Source organism: Mustela nivalis (genome assembly GCF_964662115.1).
Source record: "Mustela nivalis genome assembly, chromosome: 10".
In the NCBI taxonomy this organism is placed as follows: domain Eukaryota; kingdom Metazoa; phylum Chordata; class Mammalia; order Carnivora; family Mustelidae; genus Mustela; species Mustela nivalis.
Window position 1 is genome coordinate 28,950,061 of NC_139029.1, and position 24,980 is coordinate 28,975,040.

The window sequence follows — 24,980 nt, forward strand, 5'->3', positions numbered from 1 at the left end:
TCATAAAAAAGATAGTTGTTAAAGTCCAGTCCTTGAGAAGCTTACTCTCTTCATGTGTGTTTGAGAATTAGAAAGTTATGTATGAGCAAGTTACCAGATGCATGATCAGGAAATTGAGGAAAGAAGAACTAGCTCTACAGCTAAGAAAGGAAAAGTTAGAATCAGATGGTTGGATGGTACCTTCCAGAGTAGAATCAACCTTTCTCCCATCCCTGGCAGAATTCCTTCTTTGAGTCATTCAGCCTCTGCTTGCGCCTCTAATACATCTCTTCTTTTTGTTGAAATCAAGCCATATCTACCTCCAGCTACTGCTTGTGCATTCTCCTTATTTGCTTAGTAAAGCCGGATTTATTTTCGGCCAGATGACAGGGAAAGAGTTTGGTTGCTTTCACAGAGGGAGTGCCAGGAGCATTTGCTATGAGGAATCCTCTAGGGCAAAGGCTTTCCAATTTCTAGGTTCACGGTGTCCTTAGTGCTTCAAGAAATTATTCAGGGTTCCTCTAGGGATAAAAAAGAAAAGAAAGAAAGAAAAAACTAAAAAGTCTCATTTGCTACCTGATTAGGTCTTAGTAACTTCATAGTGGTTGTTCACATGGTGTCCAACAGATGTCACTGTACTTCCCTCAAAAATTTTAAAATACCCTGTGAGTCCATGCCTGGTTTGCTAACTGTGGCTCTTTGGAATCTAGAGTGATTAATAAAGTAATTGATAGTTGTGAATTCACAAGGCTCAGTTTGCAGTTAGGCATCATGAGCACGGCTCTATCTCTGCTTCTGGGCAGCTTAAAGTCAAAAACAAACTAAGTAGATTGTCAGGGAAATTCAGTGTGGAGGAAGGGATTCAAGGCTAAGAAGGTACCCCTGCTTTGGAATTAGTGGAATTCTACTTCTGTGACAGGCGATCCACATCTAGAGACAATATGACCTAGTTACTCAGATGCCTTTGTTTCCTAATGGTTTTCTATGGTAGTGAGAGCTCCGGCTTTAAGAGCAATATGAAAGTTACCTTGAAAGTGCAAAGTATAGCCTATGTGATTCTGTGTATTTCTCTACATCTCAATATCTAGCTCCACATTTTACTCTCCATTTGCCATTTCCTTTCTATTCTTTACATGCATGCTGTTCCCTTTTACTACCTTATTCTTCACTCAAAGCTGCACTCTCTCTAGGCAGAGTTAGATGTGTCTCCTCTTGTGCTCTCAGAGTTTACTGACTGTCTATATTTCTGTAATAGCATTTATCACATTATAATTCAGTTGATAATCTGACTTCTTAGTTTTAGGAACTGTGCCATAATCCCATTTTGTATCCTCAGTGTTAGGCACGATGCCTAGCCTACAGTAAGGCTTGATAAATAATTGATGAATGAACAAATGAATGGGAAGATCCTGAATATTCCAGGATATCATTCTTTCACATCATTGCTGGCTAAACCAAGATCTTGCAGTGGCTGAATACACAAGGGTGGTCACTTAATGCTTATCAAAAGTTTAGGGGATATATGTACAAGAGCAGGTGTCCCTACTAATGAGTAGAATTTCCACAGATGTCACTTACATTTGGCTCTTATGTTAACAGTATCTTCTAGATGACTGGGCCAGTAAAAGAAGTTTGGTGGAAGAAATCAACTGCAAAGGCACTTCCTTAGAAAATCTCATCATGGAGATCACAGCACCTGATTCCCAAGCCAAGACAGGTGAGTATAGGCTCTTAAAAATGCAGTAAATAAACATCATTCTTCCCTTTGACTGTTAGCCTTTGGTTATGACCCCTTATTTAATAAAAGTCAGAATCAAGGTTGATATGAGAATGAAGGGGAGCGACCCACAAGCAGTCTTCCCCCTCAACCTGATCTGTTCCCTTTTTGCTAGCTATATAACTTTGTTCCACTTTGCAGAATTCCTTCCTGTGATGGGAAAAAGTTAAGGGATTAGTTGGCCTAAATGAACAGAGAAGGATTAAAATAAGATTTCCATCTTGGCAAGTTTCTTTTTTTTAAACATGGAAATGGATGGCTATGTATCATCTTTATTTTTTTTTTTTTAAAGATTTTTATTTATTTATTTGATAGAGAGAAATCACAAGTAGATGGAGAGGCAGACAGAGAGAGAGAGGGGAAGCAGGCTCCATGCTGAGCAGAGAGCCCGATGCGGGACTCGACCCCAGGACCCTGAGATCATGACCTGAGCCGAAGGCAGCGGCTTAACCCACTGAGCCACCCAGGTGCCCCTATGTATCATCTTTAAATAGAGTCAGCCTTGGGGCGCCTGGGTGGCTCAGTGGGTTAAGCCGCTGCCTTCGGCTCAGGTCATGATCTCAGGGTCCTGGGATCGAGTCCCGCATCGGGCTCTCTGCTCAGCGAGGAGCCTGCTTCCTCCTCTCTCTCTCTGCCTGCCTCTCTGCCTGCTTGTGATCTCTCTCTGTCAAATAAATAAATAAAATCTTTAAAAAAATAAAAAAATAAAAAAATAAATAGAGTCAGCCCTGAAGAGTATAAGCAAGATATCTTGAGAGAGACTAGGTATTTAGGAGTCAGTGTTGGTCTTTCAAAGACTGCCACACTTCCTGGAAGTGAATACAAAGATTGTGCCCAGATATATGAATAATCTCTGGTTGCAAATTAAGTCTTTCAAACAAAATCCGTATGAGCTTACAGTCACTTTCTGGTTTTTTAATTGGCATCTCATAGGTTTTATTGCCAGACTGTGTTAGTGTACACCTACGAATCACTTCAGTTGTAGGGCAAAAGTTTATTTTTTCCTCCTGAGAACAGCCACTTTTCTGTTAAGTTTGAAGATCTCTTGGAACTACCCAGAAATGACAACATTTCAGGGAATTGGTGATTCTTATATTGCAACACATGAAACCTTTAAGTTCAGGGACTTACTAGTGTGTGACTACATCAGGAGTCAGCAAGCTTTTTTGGTAAAGGGCCATATAGTAAATATTTAAGGCTGTGAGCGACATGGGCTCTGTCACACTACACATCTCTACTACTGGAGCACAAAAACAGTCATAGACAATATACAAGTGAACGGATGTGGCTGTGTTCAAATAAAATTTTATATACAGAAATAGGCAGAGGGCCAGATTTGGGCAGGATAGTTTTTTGACTCCTAGACTAGAGCATTGGTTTTTCAAACATTTTAAAACACTAAAATATTTTTTTAAATAATCTCAGATAGAACTCTACTACATAAAACAGATACAAATGATATTTTGTTGGCATAAAGTTCACTTATAAGAACTTTATAGCACTTTATCTATTATGTAATTCATCAGTAAAAACATTAAGACTATTTTAGGGAATATAAAGTATTTTTCTTTTTAATATTTTATTTATTTATTTGACACAGAGAGAGAGATTACAAGTAGGCAGAGCAGCAGGCAGAGAGAGGGGGAAACAGGCTCCCCGCTGAGCAGAGAGCCTGACGAGGGGCTCAATTCCAGGACCCTGAGATCATGACCTGAGCTGAAGGCAGAGGCTTAATCCACTGAGCCACCCAGTGGCCCCAGAATATAAAGTTTTGACAAAGGATATTTGGATGATAGCTTTATTGTGAGATTTATTTCTCCATTTTGTTTGGTTGCATTTTATTCAGAAAATATAAGTCATGCAGATAAGTAGTTGTAAAGGATGATGAATGTTTTAAAAGTTCGCTTTACGGTTCACCTGTGTCAGAAAAGATTTCAAAAGTCTTGGAAATGGACAACAGAAAAGTATGGGGTGTCCTTTCAGTGAAGTGTTAGGCATTGTCTAATAGGCTTTGGGAAATTATTTGGTTCTGAGTGTGCATCTTTAACTGTCCTAGAGTTTTGTAGATAATTGATAGTAATATAAGTGATATTTGTCTATAACAATTCAAGTAAATTTTGCCCGATGGGAAAGATAATCTCAAGTATTATTGTCTTGTAGATTGCTTACCAGTTTCCCATTAATTACTCATTTATTAATTTCCTCAAGAGTTATGGGGTAGAAATTAGACATTTAGTACAGGTGAAAGAAGGGGACTGAGAGGGCATAGTAACTAAGATGTCACCCACTATGTAGGTGATGCAACCTAAATTCAAATACAAACATACTTGATTCAAGGTGAAAAAAAAGTTCACTTTATAGTCTCAGAATACTCCTCAGTTAAACTAAACTAGAAGCTTGAAAGTGATGTAATAAATTCTTGTTTACAAGTTAAATCACCAAGAATTTTAATGAAGAATCACATTCTTTTCTTAAACATAGAAAACACCTAAAACTGGCACAGAGGACAAAAGCTTGCCTATGACCTGACATCATCATAACCTGACGTGTTAAGAATTCTGTTACCACATGGTTCTGCCCTAATGAGAGCCTGCTTTGAGTAGATGCACCTTAGACTTCTTGTCACTTTCTTTAATATATAAACATGTGCTGTAGATGTCTTTCTTTGTAGGAGCGGACACATATAGGTTTGACTCCTCTGTCAAGCGCTGGCGAAGAGTTACAGTTTTTCCAATCAGTGACACTCAAAAAGAAGTTTAAATGTAGGCGGGGAGGTATAGGAGCTATTTCATTGTCTCCCCAAAGCAGCATACATTGGTTGTATCTAGTGAGTTAAGATGTGGTGTTCAACATAATCGAATATGTGTGTCTTCTTGCCATTTCTAAGTAGTCAGAAATACATTCTGAAGATTAAATCTAAACCAAACATTTACAGAGTCCCTAAAGCACCTCCTTTGCTGCTTTGAAGATCAATAACCTGAGTGCTCTCAAAGTTCTGTTCTACCTCTGAAAAATTATGAATATTACAGTTCTTGACATTTGCGTAGCTCTTTTTGTTTCATAAAGTACTTTCACGTACACTCCCTCATTACCTCTCTCCGGTGTCCCCATCAGTGCTGACAGGATAGCTAGTATTATCTTCATATACTAGAGAAGACATTGAGGTCTATCTGCAGACTAAAGCTCACATACCGAGTGAGCAACAGTCTTGGCCAGGACCCTCTTTTCCCAATTACTAGTCCAGTTTCTCTTTTCGTCATCCCCCTATTGCAGTGGAATATAATCTTTTTGTTGAATCCATTTTTTCCCTGAAAATACAGTAATATTGGGGTGCCTGGGTGACTTGGTCAGTTAAGTGTCAAACTCTTGATCTCAGCTCAGGTTTTAATCTCGGGGTCCTGAGTTCAGGCCCTGCATTGGGCTTCGCACTGGGTGTGGAGCCTACTTAAGGAAAAAAAAAGAAAGTACAGTGATGTTAGCATTTGAAAGTTTCACAGTTAACTATGTTTTGATATATAACCTTAACATAAACTTTTCCAGTGAAATCAGTGCACATGAGAGTTTTATTCTCTCCTTGTAATGTAATATTATATCATGACTATTCTTCACATTTCTCTATAATTTCTATAATTACATGATCTCATTTTTATTTAACTTGGGACACTCCTAAAATACAAGGAATCAACATGGGGAGAATATAGATAAAATCGTGGTAATTAGAAACAGAAACAAAGGCCCAAAGCAGAATTTATGGGAATATTTATGAGTCAGGTTTATTGGCGCTTAGAATTTCAGTTTTCTGGTAGGGAAGGAAAACAGAAAGTCATGGAAGAAAAGACAGAGAATCTGCCTTTTGAAGCAATAAAAGGACTCATTTTGGATGTCTTTATTAAAAGACTACTGCTTCTTCTGTCCTTAATTACACTCATTGTTCATTTTTATCAAGTTGAAGGACATTGATGTTAAAGTTGAACCTTTTTGGCTTTATTGTAAATTCTTGTTCCAAAGTGTGGCAGACAGCACAGATTATAAAGACGTAGTCATTTTATCAGTACTTGCTTTGCAACATTGTAGCAGGATCCAAAGATTTCAAGTCAGAGATTGAGGAAGGGAATTCAGATTTCATTTAGAACGGGTTAGGAATCTCTACTGCTAAGAAGCCAAAATATCTGAGTGATGCTCTCTTGCCTGGCAGCTAAAATGATTTGTCTCTTTCCATGAGTATGTTGTCTTGTGCTGTGTTAACCTCCTGATACCTGAGCTTAAAAGTGAGTGCCAGAGAACAAATTCAGTGCCTGTATGTATTCCTAACACGTTTGTCTTGCCCTGTTTGTCTCCCTGTCCTTCTGCTCAGGTTCCATACTGCCCTCTGTAGGAAGCTCTATAGGCAGTGTAAACGGATACCACACCTGCAAAGGTGAGAATGTCATTTCACAGTGCTTCTTTGTTGGATGTGTTAGGACAGTGTTCACATTGGTATCTGTGTATGTTTCCGTATATGTGAAAGAACTGCTGCCAGGATGGGTATGAGGGTAAAAATCTGGGGAGAAGCCACTGTGATGCTTCTTTGTTGGGTTGCTAAAGGCTAAATGGGTTGGCAGCCAGTTAGATACGGTACTAGGAAATAAATTGGGCCACCAGATAAGACCAGTGAGGAAAGACCTTAAAGAAAATATATGTGAATCTTTGAGTCCTAAAGAAAGCCACATTAGAGGTAGTCTAGTCTAACCCTCAGCCTTCCGGCTCCATGATTTCTCTGTTATTTGGAGAAGGCGGGGCAGAAGAGTGCCCCAAATCCTTCACTCCCTTCACTTCTGCAGTTCCCAAGTGTATTTAGCATTTTATTTGTACATCTGAGTACCTAATGTCAAAATCTGAAAGCAGATTAATGAAAGCTCTTTTGCTTTGTATATATAAACAAGAACTTTTATGTGATTTAGCAGGAACAGAATCTCTAGTTCACTCGAAGGAGTAGGAGACACTTTTAATCCTGTTGAGTAATTTAGCATGAGGAACCCATGGGGAGGCTTAGAGAGCTATTCCCGATCTGATTTTTGTTTCTGTGATAGATCTGACGGAGATCCAGTGTGACATGTCAGATGTAAACTTGAAATACGAGAAACTGGGGGGAGTGCTTCGGGAACGCCAGGAAAGCCTTCAGTCTGTCCTCAGCCGAATGCAGGAAGTTCAGAAGGAAGCTGGCTCAGTGCTGCAGTGGCTGGAATCAAAAGAGGAAGTCCTGAAAGCCATGGATACCTCTTCATCTCCAACCAAGCCAGAAACAGTGAGAGCCCAAGCGGACTCTAACAAGGTACTGTGTTCACATCAGCTGCATCCCAAATGCTAAGCGAAAGGCACTGTCATACTGGTGTTCCTGCCTGAGCCCAGGATCTGAACGTAGGACACGGCCACCCACCCAGGCCACAAGGAGCCCTTTCAAAGGATTAATATGCCTAAACTCTCCTAGAAAATTTTCTTACCTATGAAATGAAAAATTATTATAAATAATATTCAGAAATGAAACCAGGCATACCTGATTGGCTCTGTCAGAAGAGCATGTGACTCTTGATCTCAGGGTCATGAGTTTGAGGCCCACATTGAATGTAGACATTACCTAAATAAAACTTAAAAAAAGAAAAAAACATCTGTTTACAGAAAGAGAATATCCCTCCTCTGAAGTATTAGCTCACTGAGAATGGGATCTTGTTTTCCCTATGATGCTATAAGTCAAACCATTCTCATCAAAGCCCCTTCCGAACTCTTGGGGATATTTAAGTGTAGCTGTGATTATGGTTCTTTCTTTTTTTTTTTTTTTAATTTTATTTATTTGACCGAGAGATCACAAGTAGAGAGGCAGGCAGAGAGAGAGAGAGAGAAGCAGGCTCCCTGCGGAGCAGAGAGCCCGATGCGGGGCTCGATCCCAGGACCCTGGGATCATGACCCGAGCCAAAGGCAGAGGCTTTAACCAACTGAGCCACCCAGGCGCCCCGATTATGGTTCTTTCTTAAGGTTGACATGTAGGACTAGGAAAACTATTGGGAAAAATAAAACCATATAGAAAGTCCTATCAAAAAAATGTTTTTGCCAAAATTTTTTATATTCTAATTGGATGTAGCATGCCATCTTTTCCAGCTACATAAATGTCCTTGACGTCACCATCATCGTCATCATCATATGGGATTAATAATACCTTTTTACTGGGTTCTACCGATATGTTGTACATAAAAGAAATTTAGATCTTGTATGATTTTCATTTTAAAGTAAAAATTGAAGCAGAATTGTTAAGTGTCTTAAAATTATGAAATAAGTCACTGATAGAATCAGAAGTGGAGCCTCTAATTGTGGCCCAGTCTTCCAGTACTTTCCTCCACACACATAACTTTCCTGTGCAGAAGTCTCATGGCATCCCTGATGTTCTCTCTCCTAGGCCTTCCTGGCTGAATTGGAACAGAATTCTCCCAAAATCCAAAAAGTAAAGGAATCCCTGGCTGGATTACTGATGGCATTTCCCAACTCACAAGAAGCAGAAAACTGGAAGGAAATGCAAGAGGAACTCAGTAAGTATTCAGAGGGATGTTGCAAATTCACTAAATTTCTTCTCTTTGTAGCAAATATAGAATTTCAGCACATTGTATAAAGCAGGACTTATTTTTAGTTAATTTTCATAAGCAATCAAGAGGCCCAAATAGGGCTAGGGAGTGAGTGAGTTTGATTAGGAAAAATAAATCTAGAGGTTCCACTCAACAGTCTCAGAAGTTTGGCTTTCTTGGGCAAGTCAATCTGGTAGTCTGTTGTGATAAGGAGAGCATTGGTGATGAAAATGAAAAATGGGAAATAATCTATTTCCTGGAATTATTCTGTGTTCATACTGAACTATATATAAATGATACTGATGAATGTTTACTGGCATGAAAAAAATCACTGGCATGAAAGATGTCTATGATATAGTAAGAGTTAAATAACAGGCCATAAAATAATAGAGTAATAAGATAGACTTGCATCCGTGTGTGTGTGTGTGCTGTGTAGTTTCATATAACCACCACCATAATCAAGTACAGAACTGTGTTATTTTAGCTAAAATTAAATGAAGGTTATTTTTAACTTAAAATTTTTTAACTAATGCTGTAGTGGTCATTTCCTGTTGTTTATTAGGAACATAACTTAGGGATCAGGCCAGTGGCTGGTGAGACTAAAGGAACACATTCTCTCATTTCCCCTCTACAGATTCCCGGTGGGAAAGGGCCACCGAAGTGACCATGGCCCGGCAAAGGCAACTGGAGGAATCTGCAAGTCATCTGGCCAGCTTCCAGACTGCAGAATCCCAGCTCCGGCCCTGGCTAATGGAGAAGGAACTGATGATGGGGGTGCTGGGGCCCCTATCTATTGACCCCAACATGCTAACTGCACAAAAGCAGCAGGTCCAGGTGAGCCACAAAACTTACTGTGTTAAGCAAAGAAATTGGAGTCACGTGAATCTGGTTTTGAATGCTGCTCTCAGCAAGTAGGTTTCAAATGACCCTAGACAAGTCACTTAAGCTTCCAGAGTTCTTTTCCTCGGTTTAAATGAGATGTGTATAAGGACTTTATCACAGTGCCTGTCAAATAGTAAATAGTCAATAATTGTATTATTAATGTCATTAACAGAGGCAGTAAAATGAGTGCATGTGAGAATGGAGGATTTCTGATTACTTTGTAGAATTGTATTTTACTTTTAATCCCCAATGGTAGTGATCATTTTACTTAATGTAATGTCTTATATCTGCTGACTTCACTTAAAGATTTTCTGTTGCTCAAACCTCAAAAAAAAAAATTGATTTAAGTGTCTACCATCATAAAAATTTAGGTTGTTCAAATTATGTCATTTCTAGTGAATTCCCACTGAGAGCTTTTTCTTCTTCCTCTTCCTCCTCTTCTTCTTCTTTTTTTGGGTAAGCTCCAGAGAATCTTCTCATTCTAGATCCCCTTCCAAACTCTTCCAAATTTGTTCTATTCCTTCTCATCATCTACCAAGTTCCCTAAATCAAGACCTAAGAGTAGTTTTTGAAGGAACTCTTTCTTTTAGCCCCTGCATCCAATTAATTATCAAGTCCTCTTTAGTTCACTTATAAATATTTTCCTATTCCAGTGGTTTTCAGACTCTTTGGTTTCAAAACACTTTTACACTCTTAAAAATTATTGAATACCCTAGGGGCCCCTGGGTAGCTCAGTCAGGTAAGCATCTGACTCATGATTTTGACTCAAAGTCATGAAATTAAGCCCCCCATTGGGCTTTGTGCTTAGCATAGAACTGCTTGAGATTCTGTCTCTCCTCCCCCTCTGCCCCTCTTTCTGCCCTCTCTCTCTCTCTCTAAAAGAAATAAAATCTTTTTCAAAAAAATTATTGAGGACCCTAAAGAGCTATTGTTTAGCTATTAATATCTATTAATATTTACTGTATTAAAACAGTAAAGGGGCACTTGGGTGGTTTAATTGGCTAAGTATCTGACTCTTGATCTCAACTCAGGTGTTGATCTCAGGATCGTGAGTTCAAGCCCCATGCTGAGTATGGAGGCTACTTAAAAATAAAAACAAAGAAAAACACTGAGGAATTTAAAAATATGTATTTACTGGGATGCCTGGGTGACTCAGGTGGTTGGGCACTGCCTTTGGCTCAGGTCATGATCCCAGGGTCCTGGGATCGAGTCTCACATCGGACTCCTTGCTCTCCGAGGAGCCTGCTTCTCTCGTTGCCTCTGCCTGTCTCTCTGCCTGCTTGTGTGTACTCTCTCACTGACAAATAAATGAATAAGTAAAATATTTTTTAAAATATGTATTTATTAATTAATTTTAAAATAACATTGGTAAAATTTAACATTAACATAACTAACATTTTTTTCTTTATGAAAAAAATAACATTTTCCAAACTTAAAAACTTCAGTAAGAGTGGTATTATTTTATGGCTTTGCGAATCTCTTTTATGTCTGACTTAATAGAATATTTTCATACATTTTCTTATCTATTTCTGCACTCGATCCTTTGCAATACCAGATGTCATGTAGCCTCTGGAAAACTCCACTGAACAGTCATGAGAGAAAAATTATAAAAGGCGAATAATATCTTAGTATTGTTACAAAAATATTTTGACTTCAGGGACCCTCTGGAAGGGCCTGGAGACTCCTGAGGCTCCCTAGAGCATACTTGGAGAACTACTGTTCCAATCCTCCATTCCGAGAGCTCCTCTCTTAAGGAGGTTTGAGCTCAGGCCTATACCATTGGAACAGCCTCCTAAAGTTTCTTTGTCTAGTGCATTCTCCACACAGTTGCCAAATTATCTCCTGAACTCACACATCTGAATACATGAAAATGCTTCGCTGGCTCTCTGCTGCCAATTGAACAAAGTCCAAGTACCTGCTCAGTGTCATATATGAGGCTTTCCACAATCTGGTCCCAGTTTGTCTTGCCAGCCTTGTTTCCCACTCTTCTCCCATATACCCAGGTTTCAGCTCACAGCAGGTAACTCACCTTTTCCTTGAACACACCATACTCTTATGTGCCTTTGCTACCGAGGCCCACCACCTGTAATGCTGTTCCTCAGTTTGACTGTCTGCTCACTGGGAAAACTCCTTCCTTGTGTCCTCTGTGAAGGCTTTCCTGACTTCCTTTGCCCACTTTTGTCATCTTCCACAGAATTAATCATCCTTACTTCTTGCTTTCACAGTGTCACGTTTGCATCGGTGTTTATCATTCTTACTTTTTTTTACATTCTGTTTTAGTTCATCATTTACACATCTGTTATTCCTTAAAGTTGTGTCTTACTTATGTACGGTGTGAGTGATGAATACTTTCCATAAATTGTCTGATTTAATCCTTAAAACAGCCAAGATAAGTACATTCTATGCTCATTTTATAGATAAGGAAGCTGAGATTTAGAAAACTTTAAGAACTGACCAAGCTTATATATATAGTTCACGAGTGATAGAGTCAGGATTTGAACCCATGAACCCAGCAGTCTGACTCCAGAGCCTGTAGTTTGAACCCTAACTACTTTGCTGAGTGAAACAATGGATAGCAAAGTGTAAAAAGACATGCTACTTGCTTTAAAGACGTTCATTATCTATTACATGCTATGCTGTAATGTATAGATTGTATGTGCTGTTGGAATTCCAAGAAAGAAACTTTGAAAAATCAGAGGTATAGAGCGTTGAAATGGCAAGCCCAGTCAGTAATATAGCTAGCTCTGGGCCCAGAGCTCCAGACTTGCAATTCAGAGGCCTGGGTTTTGTCTGGCAAAGCTGATGAGGGCCAATCCAGAAAACAAGGCCAACCTTAGTAACTATTGTTGAAAATAGGACAAATAAGGAAAAGAAATAGAATAGGCACAATCAATGACCCTTTCAAAACAAGTTTTATTAAGCAGTTGTTAGAAGTGATATTACATTTTCCTAGTAGCCTGGTCCTTGGAGTTTTCTGGTTTATTTTCGAAAGGAGTTGGCCCTAGTTGGCACAATCTAAAAATCAGTTTTTGTTTTGACACTCTTTTTAGATCTTTTTTCTCTAAACATCTTGATGTCAATTCTTTTGCAGTTTATGCTGAAGGAATTCGAAGCACGCAGGCAGCAGCATGAGCAGCTGAATGAGGCGGCTCATGGCATCCTAACAGGCCCTGGAGATGTCTCTCCATCCACCAGCCAGGTACAGAAAGAACTCCAGAGCATCAACCACAAGTGGGTTGAGCTGACTGACAAACTCAATTCCCGTTCCAGCCAAATTGATCAAGCTATTGTCAAAAGCACCCAGTACCAGGAACTGCTCCAGGACCTATCAGAGAAGGTCAAGGCAGTGGGACAGCGACTAAGTAGCCAGGCGGCCATTAGCACCCAACCTGAGGCTGTGAAGCAGCAACTAGAGGAGACCAGTGAGATTCGATCTGATGTGGAGCAATTGGACCATGAGATTAAGGAGGCACAGACACTATGCGATGAGCTCTCAGTACTCATCGGGGAGCAGTACCTTAAGGATGAGCTGAAGAAGCGTTTGGAGACCGTTGCCCTGCCTCTCCAAGGTTTAGAAGACCTTGCAGGTAAGTTAGGGTAAGGCACGTACTGCTGACATTAGCGGCAAGCCAAAAGATTGGCTTCGTGATAGTCCCAAGAATCTAGGGTGACCTGTAAGTAGCTTTTGGATTCAGACTAGTGTTACCCTAACCCTTTGTCCAGCTATGGTGAGAAATGCTGTGATTATCATACACTGACTGGGCACTAACGATATGTGAAGCTTTATGGAGCAGTTCCAGCGATAAGAGCACTAACGTCAGTTTTGCCTGCAGGTCCAGATTCATGCTCATAGGTGTATTCACAGGTCAAGTTACATGCACACACACAGAATCAGATGCGTACGATGGCCTTGTACAAGAAGAATTTTGTCATCAGTTTGTTGCCTTTCTCTGGAAACATTTATGGCTTTTTACCCGCTTAGAAGTAAAAGTTTACTTCTGTTATTCAGATCACCTTATTAGGTTGGTGTGAGGATTAAATAAGTCTAGTATATGAAGGAGACCAGCTTTGTGCTGCTTTTATGGTAGGGCCTCAGTTAACATAAGTTTCCTTCCCCTAAGATTAGACCATATACTCCCAGCAAACATTTTAAATGCCATGTTCAGATTTGATTGGTTTAAATTTGATTTCCTCATTTCAGCTGATCGCATGAACAGACTCCAGGCAGCTCTTGCCAGCACCCAGCAGTTCCAGCAAATGTTTGATGAACTGAGAACTTGGTTGGATGACAAACAAAGCCAGCAAGCGAAAAACTGCCCAATTTCTGCAAAATTGGAGCGGCTACAGTCTCAGCTCCAGGAGAATGAAGAGTTTCAGAAGAGCCTGAACCAGCACAGTGGTTCCTATGAGGTGATTGTGGCCGAAGGAGAATCTCTACTTCTTTCTGTACCTCCTGGAGAAGAAAAGAAGACTTTACAAAACCAGTTGGTTGAGCTCAAAAGCCACTGGGAAGAGCTTAGTAAAAAAACTGCAGATAGACAATCCAGACTCAAGGACTGTCTGCAGAAAGCTCAGAAATATCAATGGCACGTGGAAGACCTCGTGCCGTGGATAGAAGATTGTAAGGCCAAGATGCCGGACTTGCAGGTCACTCTGGACCCAGTGCAGCTGGAGTCCAATCTCCTGAGATCAAAGGCTATGCTGAGTGAGGTGGAAAAGCGCCGCTCCCTGCTAGAAATCCTGAACAGTGCTGCTGACATTCTGATCAACTCCTCGGAAACAGATGAAGATGATATCCGGGATGAGAAGGCTGGGATCAACCAGAACATGGATTCCATTACAGAAGAACTACAGACCAAAACAGGGTCTCTTGAAGAAATGACTCAGAGACTCAAGGAGTTTCAGGAAAGCTTTAAAAATATTGAAAAGAAGGTTGAAGCGGCCAAACACCAACTTGAGATCTTTGATGCTCTGGGCTCTCAAGCCTGTAGCAACAAGAACCTAGAGAAGCTAAGAGCTCAACAGGAAGTGCTCCAGACCCTGGAGCCCCAGGTAGACTATCTGAGGAACTTCACTCAGGGCTTGGTAGAAGATGCCCCAGATGGATCTGATGCTTCCCAACTTCTACATCAAGCTGAGGTTACCCAACAGGAGTTCCTGGAAGTGAAGCAGAGAGTAAACAGTGGTTGCATGGCGATGGAAAACAAGCTGGAGGGGATTGGCCAGTTTCACTGCCGAGTTCGAGAGATGTTTTCTCAGCTGGCGGACCTGGACGATGAGCTAGACAGCATGGGTGCCATCGGCAGAGACACCGATAGCCTCCAGTCCCAAATTGAGGATGTACGGCTATTCCTCCACAAAATCCAAGCCCTCAGGTTAGATATAGAGGCCTCTGAAGCAGAGTGTCGGCAGATGCTAGAGGAGGAGGGGACTTTGGACTTGTTAGGTCTCAAGAGGGAGCTGGAAGCCCTGAACAAACAGTGTGGTAAACTGACAGAGAGGAGCAGGGCTCGCCAGGAGCAGCTGGAGCTGACGCTGGGCCGCGTGGAGGACTTCTACAGGAAGCTGAAAGCCCTCAATGACATGACCACGGCAGCAGAGGAAGGGGAGGCACTTCAGTGGGTCGTGGGGACCGAAGTGGATCTCATCAACCAACAACTAGCAGATTTTAAGGTAAGTCTTGCCCTTTTGTTTTTTAATCTTTTGCTATCTGATATGTATTTCTTTTCATGTAGCTTAAAACCCGTTGTATATACATCTTAACTTCTGTCTCCGGGGCCTCTGTTCTCATTTCCAACACCATCAGAGCACTCTGTCTGGAGACTAAACAGTCTCTTGGACTCTGGGCAACTGGTTTGAACATTTTTCTGTTGTAATTTATTTCAGTGTTGATAACCAACTAAGGGTATAGAAAGAAATGTCCAAATATTACTGTTTACTCTGAGAATCTCCTCTTGAGATTTGTAACAGCCCCAGGTTTTTCTCCAGGTCCCTATTTTTCAGTTGAGATGTGAGAAGTCATAAACAAGGGTCATCTTCCCAAAGTGTTGATTTTTTTCCCTCCTATTTCAGAGGAAAGTTGTTGATGTATTATGAAGTAAAATAAAAATTCTCATGAGTTACTAAGGTAAAATGTGACGTTTCAAAGAAATTTCCAACTTATATCAGGCAGTGCTTAAGACTATAACCCAAACCCCCAGGAGTACAAGTTCTTGGAGAACTTGTACTTGTATAGGAGAGTTTGAAAAGCACCACCCTAACTGCAAAAATGTTTTATTTCTTTGCCTGAGTCAGAATTTCCAGAATTAAAACAACAGGGGAAGATGGGAGGAGTTGACTCAAAAATACGATTTTCCAGGTTAGGGGCTTGGAACTCAGGACTGGTGGGTCATGGCTTTCAGGATGGGAGCCTTTCATCCTGAGTTTCCTTTTTTGTCACTGCCAAAGAGGGCCTCACTCCACTGCTGGCGGCCCCTCTGCTGCTTTTCCTTCTTGGTGCACAGAATAGATGTGGAAAGGCTACTTCGAGTACTTTACTTCCACACGTGTTAATTATTCCCATGTACACCATCATACTGCCATCAAAGTCTCTTTGTTCCCTAAAACCCCTGCCTATCAGGATTCTTTCAAGTACAGCCACAGATGGAGAGGTGGTATTGACACCAGGGCAGAGCCCTGTGGTCCTGAGAAAAGTTACAAGACCAAGTAAAGAAGGGTGGCTATTTCAGAAGGGCCCTCAGCTTGGGGGATGTTCAGCTCTGGCCTCTCCCTTCATCACATGTGGTGTCCCAGCCTCTTCCACTATAAGCACCTCCAAGGAGAGACTGTCTTCTCTAGGCTCTGGGTTACTTAGGATTAACTGTCTAACTAACTAAATGAATTTCTTAGAAAACTGAAGCCTATCCCTTTGGGCTCCAAAATAGTTTTATCAAACTAGATTCTGATTTACATGGGAATTATTTTAAATCTTATTTGCCTAATCTTCTAACTATGTTGTATAGACGTTTTTCTTGATGAGTGCAGGTTAACATTAGTAAAAAGATGATGCTGTTCTCTCCGATGGGGATATCCTCAAGGATATTGGAGACATTTGGGGCTGCTTTGTACTGACTATTCCTAAATGTCTGTGCAGGTTGAGTTGGGTATTGAAGTTCTTGTTTAGTGCCTCTTAGCGTGTGTGTAGCTTCTTTCTTCCTCTTCCCCGGCTAGCAGTAACTTCTCACTGCCATCACTGGGCCTGCCTTTAGCAGTCTGTCCCTTGCTTCTCATCTTCAGTGAGCTAGAAAATGAAGTAAACAAGCCTGTTAAAATTGCATTAAATACAAGCTGGAATATAACAAAAAGAGTCCATAGGCAGGCATACAGAGTGTTTGGATTTGAGGATAACTAATCATTTCCTTTTCATCTAATCCTCAGTTGCTAGAAACATTCTGAATTTTGATGTAGCTGGAAGATTTTAAGAAATTACTGGCCATTACCGTATTTTATTTGTAGCCTATATATGTAGCCTGAAAGTGCTCAAAGTTCAGTCTGCTTCCTCGTTTAAGGTAGCATATTTGTTTCACTGATTTCTAAAAATACGCCTCCCACTACCAATACCTTGTAAAGGCTGGGACCAGACACTGAGGAGCTGTCACCTCAGAGTGTGTTTCTCTGCAGGGGACTGGTGTTGAAATGCAAGACTGGAAGAAAAGAGAGAAAGAGGGTGGTGGAGCTGTGTGCCCTGTGTGTATCCTCCTCAAGTTGAGGGCGCAAATCAGAAGCCTGATTCCACAGGTCCGCCTTATAAAGTCAAAGGCGTTGGGAAGTGTTTTTGCCTCCTCCCAGCAAAGGCCTTCGGTCTGGAGGGGAGGAGCACACTCCTGGCTCAACTCCTGCTGAGCTCATGGGAAGTGAAAACAATGGGAGGGGGGAAGCTCAGTGTGTCAGTTCTACAGTCCCCTAGAGGGTGAGTAAAGGGAAGGTCTTTTTGGACCCATTCTAAGGACTGCGTCATTTTCATGGTTTGAGTATTGAGTTTTGGATTAATGTGCTCTATATCCAGCAATGGATTAATCTTCCATCATAAAGTGTGACTCTGTTTTCAGACTCAAAGTGTTTTTAATAAGCCAAAACCAGAGGGGTGCCTAGGTGGCTCAGTCAGTTAAGCGTCTGCCTTTGGCTCAGGTTGTGGTCTCGGGGTCCTGGGATCCAGTCCAGTGGTGGGACCACACTCTCAGCACAGAATCTGCTGACAGAATACTGTTATGCTGAAAATAAAAAATAAATTAAAAAAAAATATATTAAAAAAAAAAAAAAAAATACCCAAAAAAAAAAAAAAAAAAAAAAAAAAAAAAAAAAAAAAGAATCTGCTGACAAGCAGAGGATATGAGTCTATAGACAGAAGCGTGGGCTCTGCTCTGAGCTGGCTAACTCCACTGCAGATGGGTGGAAAAGACAGATGAGTCAGGTCTGGGGACAACCCCGGGCTTACTTGGGACGGTGCAGTAGTGCTGAGAAATGCATAGAAGGGCAGCTTGTGGGAAAAGTTATTTCTTCCTTAAATGAACGTGAAAAACTGAAAGCCATTATTCTGAGGGAAGGTTTTCCCGTCAGTTACTTCTGAATAAATGATAGAATCTGGTCAGCCAGTGAGGATCTATCAAATGGGCAGAGAATCCTCTCCCACTCTAAACAAGCAAAAACCTCAAACCTTCCTGAATTAGGTGCTTCACTGGATTCAGTCATTCCAGAAATCTCAAATGAGAATGTTGAGCGTGTTTTCAGAAAACTGAAAGGAAAAGAAGTTGGCTAATCTCTTCAGGAAGTTCTGTTTTCCTGAACAAGAGAGTCAGTGATTATTGAGGAGAAGGAATCGTATGTGCATAACAGGACACTAACAAGAAAGAAAGGACCTTTATTTCACCGAAACTCAAGCCAAAGAAATCTAGTAACTCTGATGATAACAAGAGGCTTTCCTCATTTTGAAATTCCCTGTGCCAGTTTTATAGTCAAGAATTGAGATCATTCTGAGTCTCAAACTTTCAAACCCCTTCCTGTACACACACGCGCGCACACACATACAGAAACAGACAGACAAACACACACACACACACAAACCTCTGCCCAAGAACCACAGTGGCCTCTCAGTCAGAAAGTAGGTGGTGATTTGGGCATCAAGAGCAGCATCAGGAAACCCGGATGCTCTTTGCACTCTGTATTTCATGTGTTGATTTTTTTTTTTTTAAGATTTTATTTATTTATTTGACAGACAGAGATCACAAGTAGGCAGAGAGGCAGGAGGAGGGGGTGGGGGAGGAACAGGCTCTCTGCTGAGCAGAGAGCCCAACTCGGGGCTCGATCCCAGGACCCTGAGACCATGACCATAGCCAAAGGCAGAGGCTCAGCCCTCTGAGCCACCCAGGTGCTCCTTCATGTGTTAATTTATATTTACTGTGTATTTGGGCCAGGCTTCAGATTCAGCACGCCACACTCCGTGACAAGAAAGAACAAGTGGGGAAAATGGAAATCCTTTTAGGGTCCATAGGTTTCTCACAAAGGTTCACTTTGCCTAATGGTGTGCTGGAAGCATCCAAGCCTGTTACGTCTTTTCCTTCCTTGCCTTTGAGGCTGGACTGTTGGGATATAGATAGGTAAGGCAGCAGGCTTCCTTAGGACTGTCCTTAATCCTAATTCAGGAGGAGTAGAGCCCAGGGTCAGGGATTGCACGTGCTTACAGCCTTTGTCTGGAGACCTCAGTATCCCACCAGAACACCAGAACAAGAAAGCCGTGTAAATCTCTTTGATTTTTTTTTTTTTTTTTCTCTTTATGGAAGGCAAGTTTAGGCTTCCCTCTGAAAACTCTTGAGAAGACCGGGCTTGACATGGAGCTGAAAGACTGCCAATTTGCACAAAGATACTTCCCTGCCTTTCAAACAATTACAAAGATAGTATCAGCCCATCTTCAGTTTTGCCAGTTAGATTCACTAGAGAATAAAGCAAATAAGATCAGCATTATCTACCTGCCCTTGGAAAGAAAGGAAATCACACTTGGTGTGACCTGTCACCTGGAGGTTTCAGTTATTTCCAGCTTTACAACAGCAAGATAAGTTGAGTAGGCAGCCCCGCTCCTGCCTTGTGCTGACCCTTGGCCTGTCTTGGTTTTTGGTTTTTTCTCTCCCTCCTTCCTTCTTTTCCTTTCCTTTCCCTTCTTTCCTTCCTTCCTATTTTCCTTCCTTCCTTCCTTAAACGAGGCTACTCCAATAGGAACTATGAGGGTCCAAAGGAAGTAAAGAGAATGTCCTAGAACAGTAGAGAGAATGCCCTTGACATTTTAGGCTGGATAGTTCTTTGTGGTGGGGGGCTGTCCTGTGCATGGCAGGATGTTCAGCAGCCTCTCTGATCGCTACCCACTAGATGCCAGTAGCAACCCTGCCCCAGTGTAACAACCATAAATATTTATGTAGCAGACACCTTCTCCTAATCTGATGAAGACTGTGTGGTAGCAGCAGCAACTGCCTCTAAGTCAGCCTTCCTTTAGGCCAAGCCCTGGACTCCTGATTTTTGCTGGTACTAATCAGTGTCTGGTTTAAAATTTCCTAGGCACTTTCCCTGGCATCAGCAGTTTATTTTTTGTGGAGTTGTTGATGCAGGTGTTTGGTTGATGATGCATTTCTAAAGAGAAGAGGAACTTCCTGTGTGGAAATACTTCAGGAGGTTTCCTCCTTCCCTGCCTTTAAGGGGAGACTATGGTCTATCAGTTGCTCTCCTCAGCCCAGGAACTCACAGTTTGGCTGCTGATATTTATAACCCTTCAGAGACCAGCCCTCAACACCCCACCCAAAGAATCCCAGTGCTCTGTAATAATCCCTTCAGCCCCCACTGTAGCAACTGGGTGGGGAGAAGGTGAAGAAGGTGCCTTTAAGGACTTCAGGTTTGCTTTATGTTGAAGTCTTTCCAGCCTCATTTTACAGTATCCCCATTAGTATTTTAAATAACAGCATCACAAAGCAAAATCCCAAGATTGCAGCCATTACATCATCTTAAAGGAGCCTCACGCTTCAGTGAAGGTAGTAAAACCAAATGGAAGCTCGTCAAGAAAGCATTGATGGATTTCAAACCCCTCCCCCCCCCCAAAAAAAATCTGTCTGGAAATTTTGATAGCAAGGGAAGATTTTAAAGCAACAAAAGAAAGGACTGAGCAGTTTGATTTTAATTTACTGAAATTCTTCACAGATTGTGTCCGCACGTAGCATTTGCAACTGAGGTTCACCATATGATCTTGTACACGAAGGAAGAAAAATGTTTCCAGAAAAACTAGAATTCACCCCATGCAGAACTTACCTTCATTTGTTGAATATTTGATTAGTGAACACGGTTGAGATAAGCACAGACTTGCAGAACAGGCCCGTTTCTCATTGTGTCTGGAAATGAACCGTTCTCAAGCCTTGGCCTAGTCCTCAGCTGTAGCTTCAGAAAAATCCCAGGCACTTTCAAGCTAGCTGGCTGGCACACAGGTCGTAGCATAAACAGGGAGCCTCTAGGAAGTGTGATGAGTTGCTCTGAAGAGCACTTTATTGTTAGGGTTGGTTGGTTCACCAGGAATGAAATGGGTCCCACGGGGAGTCGTGTCAGGTCACTGCACCAAAGCATCACTGCACCAAAGGGCTGTCTCCTGCCAAACGGATTCTTCCCAAGTCTCAGCTGTCCCGGTTGGGAAACCTAGCTATGGGAAGAATGTGCTCCCTCCCCACCTTCCTTAATACTTAGCCATTACCACTACCAAGTGCTCTTCAAATACCAGTCTCTGGTGTTGGCCGTGGAAGATTAATGGGACATACTTACTCCCTAGGCCTTAACAAGTTGTTTTCCTGCTACTAACACTGTGATTTGAAACATGGACCTTTCAGAACTTTGGCCCCTCCAGGATAAGAATAAGTGCTGCGATGGTCCATGGATCCCTTGGTGGGGGTTGGGAGGAAGGGGCTCGTTATTTCTTTCAGTCCGTTCTTACTGAGCACTTGCTCTGTGCCAGGCCTCGTGGGGGGACAGTGTGTTATGAGAAGCAGGCACAAGGGAGTGCAAGGGCAGTGATGTGTGGTGGCAAGTCCGGTGAGAGACACCCTAAGTCCAAGCTCAAACCGTAATCCCCCATCAATCAGACATTTAAAATTCCAGTTGCATGGGTGCCTGGGTGTCTCGGTGGGTTAAGCCTCTGCGTTCTGCTCAGGTTATGGTCTCAGGGTCCTGGGATCGAGCCCCACATCGGGCTCTCTGCTCATCATAGAGCCTGCTTCCCTCTCTCTCTGCCTGCCTCTCTGCCTACTTGTGATCTCTCTATCAAATAAATAAATAAAATCTTTAAAAAAAAATTCCAGTTGCAGACAAGAGAACTGCAACTTAAAGGTGTTATAGTATCTTGTTCAAGCCAACAGCAAGTGACTGTTAGAACTGGGATTAGAAAGGTTTGTTTGGTACAAAAAAAACATGCTTAACCAATAGTTGGGGGCAGTTTTCCCCCTTGGGGACATTTGGCAATATCCAGAGACATTTTGACTGCTACAACTAGAGGAGCTGCTACTAGCATCTTATTCAGCCCACTTCTAGCGAGGTGGGGGTTTGATATTTTTTTCCCTCTCTCCAGATGCCATGACAAGAGTTAACTGACAAAAGAGTTGCACTACCTGGCAAAGCTTTGTGGTTTTCCTCCCTTTTTTTCAAAAATAAGTTAAAATAGTGTTAGTTCGGAGAGTGACTTACATAGATCTGTTGGATAAAGTTAGGATCCTGGTGAACTAATTTGAGTCAGTGGCTAAAGAATTCTCTTAATACTTGACCAGTCCCCACCCCGCCACATGCCTCCTGCTGTGGAAATCAATCAACTGTGTATCTCTAGCTGCTTCCTGTAGGGTGTTATGGAATGGCATCAGCCCCAGCACCAGCTGGGAGTCCTGATCTCAGTGTGATTTTATCAAACTTTGTCTCTTTGGAGCCCTGCTGTTTGGAAGAAAGGATCCTCTGTTAGGAATGCAGAGAGCTTCTTTGATTGGACAGCAAGCATGTATGCACATGGTTCCCACGGAAAAAAAAAGACAAATTACGCTGTAGCCTTCTAGAACTTGGGCCTCCAAGGTGCTTTTCCCTTGGGTTCTATTTTCACCCTTCTTTCTGTGGGTGCTTATCCTTCACCCAGACCAATGTAGGAGCCATCTGATCTGATGGATTAAATTATGGCCTCCTTCAGAACTGATCTATATCTATGCCTCTAGTCTTTTCCTTCTGCAGCCATGGAAACTCCGTATTTGATCCCCACTATTTTTCCAGTGTTATTTCCTATATAGACCACCCATCCACCCCATCCACTCATCCCAAACTCTCCTTATACATTTTGCCTATCTCTACCCAAACCTCAAGGCTTGGTCCAAGTCCTGTGTCTCCCCCAAAAGCCTCCTTGATCTACCCAGCTCACAACTTCTCCTGTTCTCCTAGACCACTTAAGATGTGTAACTCATTTGGCCTTTATCATAGACTGCCAAACTTTGGTATTTTCTGATTCTATGCATTTGTCCCATCTCTAATCTCAGTGAATGCATTTTTGTGTCCCTAGAAGTAGTTAACATATTGCTGTGCATGTACTTGGAGATTAGTGAATATATGACTGATTAGATGAGTGCTCTTTATTTCTCATAAGCCATGTGAGCTCTGGGATTCAAAATGCTGTCTACTTTGCAAGACCTGAGGCAAATCCTTGTGAATCCTGAGAAATTCTAATTCTAGCCTAGATTCCTCACCTCTCTTTGCCTGTGGGCTCTCTTCCTTCTTTACTAGTTAGCATATGTTAAAGGAACACAGTTTCATTTTGATATTAGCCTGAACAAAACAAAGAAACTTGCTACTTCAGTTATGCTTAACCAAAGCCAGATCCTGAAATACCATCTTGTAGTTGTTACCCATCACTTTAGAGTCATTGTCACTGGCCTGATTAGTTCACAGCTAGAAAGAGTCTTCATACTGCATGCGACTTAGTGTAGTTTAAAAAAAAAAAAAAAAAAAGAAGGAGTCTGAGTCAGAAACACTCAGCTTTGAGTTCTGGCTCTGTCATATACTAGCTGCATGTGACCTTGGGGGAAATCACTTAACCTTTCTGTATAGTTATTTTAACTATAAAATGTGAAATGGTTACCTTTAGAGTTTTTATGAGAGTTAAATGAAGTGATGTAGATGAAAGCACTAGGCATATATTAAGTGCTCAGTAAATGATAATAATCTCTTATTTTTTATTATTTATTTATTTATTTGTTTGTTTTTCTTAAAAGATTTTATTATTTTATTTGACAGAGAGAGCAAGAGAGGGAACACAAGCAGGGGGAGCAGCAGGGTGAGAGGGAGAAGCAGGCTTCCCGACAAGCAGGGAGCCAGATGTGGGGCTCAGTCCTATAACCCTGGGATCATGACCTGAGCCGGAGGCAGATGCCCAACAGACTGAGCCACCCAGGCACCCCTATAATCTCTTATTAAAAAAAAAAAAAAAGTATCCAGGCACACAAATTAGAATATTATAAAATCTTTTTAATAAGAAGTTTATGCCCTTTGTGCCTAGAGATAGTTATTCTCCAGAAGATTTGCTCTAAGGCCCAGTACCCAATTAGATTAGTTCTTTCTTTTCCTGGAAAAATGGAGATTATGAGGGTAAAGTAAAATTCGCTCGGTGGTAGCAGTGAAACAGGTGGTTGGACAACAGCTTTCCTGAGTAGTTTTTGGGGGGAACAAGTATAGAGCTGGTTTCTAACATTAGAGTTGCAGTATATACGCAATATGGGCCATGACTTGTAACACAACTTTAAATGTACTTGATGCACACGTACATACATGTGCTTACTTACTTATTAACTTGTTAACTTATACATATCAAAATCCCACAGAGAGCATGTTTTTCTGAGACCATTTTGACCTTGGCTTATGTGTTCTACAAATCAGTGTTATTTTCATATCATTAACCAGAATTAACCAGAAGCCATTACCAGCTCAGTGACTTCCTCAGTAACTCAGAGTTACCCATCAGATCAATTTTAATGATCTCAAGGTCCTTGACCTAATTATCTTTTAACATAGACCATGTTATGTTCACCTGTTGCCATACAGTGGCAACTACCAAGTCAGCATCTTTGGGAGAGATATCTCTTAATATTAATCAATCTTTAATTAAAACATTGAGGTGTGAGGGGGAAAAGGTATCAGCTTAGTTTCAGAGAAAAGCAGCTTAAAAAACACAGATATAATTAATCTCTCTGTGAAGCCTATATACCAGATCCAGATAGTTTTACAGAAAAGCTTTAATTCTTCACAGTTTCAGCAGAAATGTTTTTAATATTCGGTTTTATGTATATATGAGTCAAGGGAAGAGGATGCTAAGAATTCAAAGAAATTGAACTTCTCCAAGACCTCCTCCAGCTTGAATTCATTGCATCTATCTAAGTGACCCATTTAATGTCTCTGCCATCTTGCAGTTTGTTCCCAAAGGAAAAGCTCTGATTTGGGTCCAGTTCTTTACATTCAAACCAAAGTTGGTTGGTTGTCGATCGATGGTAAGAACTGCTTTAGTAACAAAATGGAAGAGACAGTTTTCATAAATCTCTTCCCTCTGAATTATTTATCCTAACTCCTTTTCTAATATTGGAAAAAGGACCCCTATGGCAAGATTTCTTGGCAATTCACCCCAAAGGCCTGTTTCGTAGAAATAACCAAGCAGTTATGTGAAGCTGTTAACATGCAAA

The 24,980-nt window shown here is 41.4% G+C and overlaps 1 protein-coding gene across 37 annotated transcripts in view; it reads left to right on the forward strand.

The window, feature by feature from the left end:
- Window positions 1-24,980, forward strand: part of MACF1 (microtubule actin crosslinking factor 1) — a 339,595-nt gene that overhangs the window by 241,567 nt on the left and 73,048 nt on the right. For 32 of the 37 annotated variants that reach the window (XM_082686968.1, XM_082686965.1, XM_082686964.1 and 29 more), the window contains 7 exons: window positions 1,579-1,696; window positions 6,111-6,173; window positions 6,826-7,067; window positions 8,184-8,313; window positions 8,981-9,180; window positions 12,320-12,815; window positions 13,430-14,901. In XM_082686968.1, the coding sequence (XP_082543094.1) occupies window positions 1,579-1,696; window positions 6,111-6,173; window positions 6,826-7,067; window positions 8,184-8,313; window positions 8,981-9,180; window positions 12,320-12,815; window positions 13,430-14,901 (2,721 nt within the window). The remainder of the gene's footprint in view (window positions 1-1,578; window positions 1,697-6,110; window positions 6,174-6,825; window positions 7,068-8,183; window positions 8,314-8,980; window positions 9,181-12,319; window positions 12,816-13,429; window positions 14,902-24,980) is intronic. The other 5 variants (XM_082686984.1, XM_082686986.1, XM_082686977.1 and 2 more) reach the window with 1 other exon arrangement.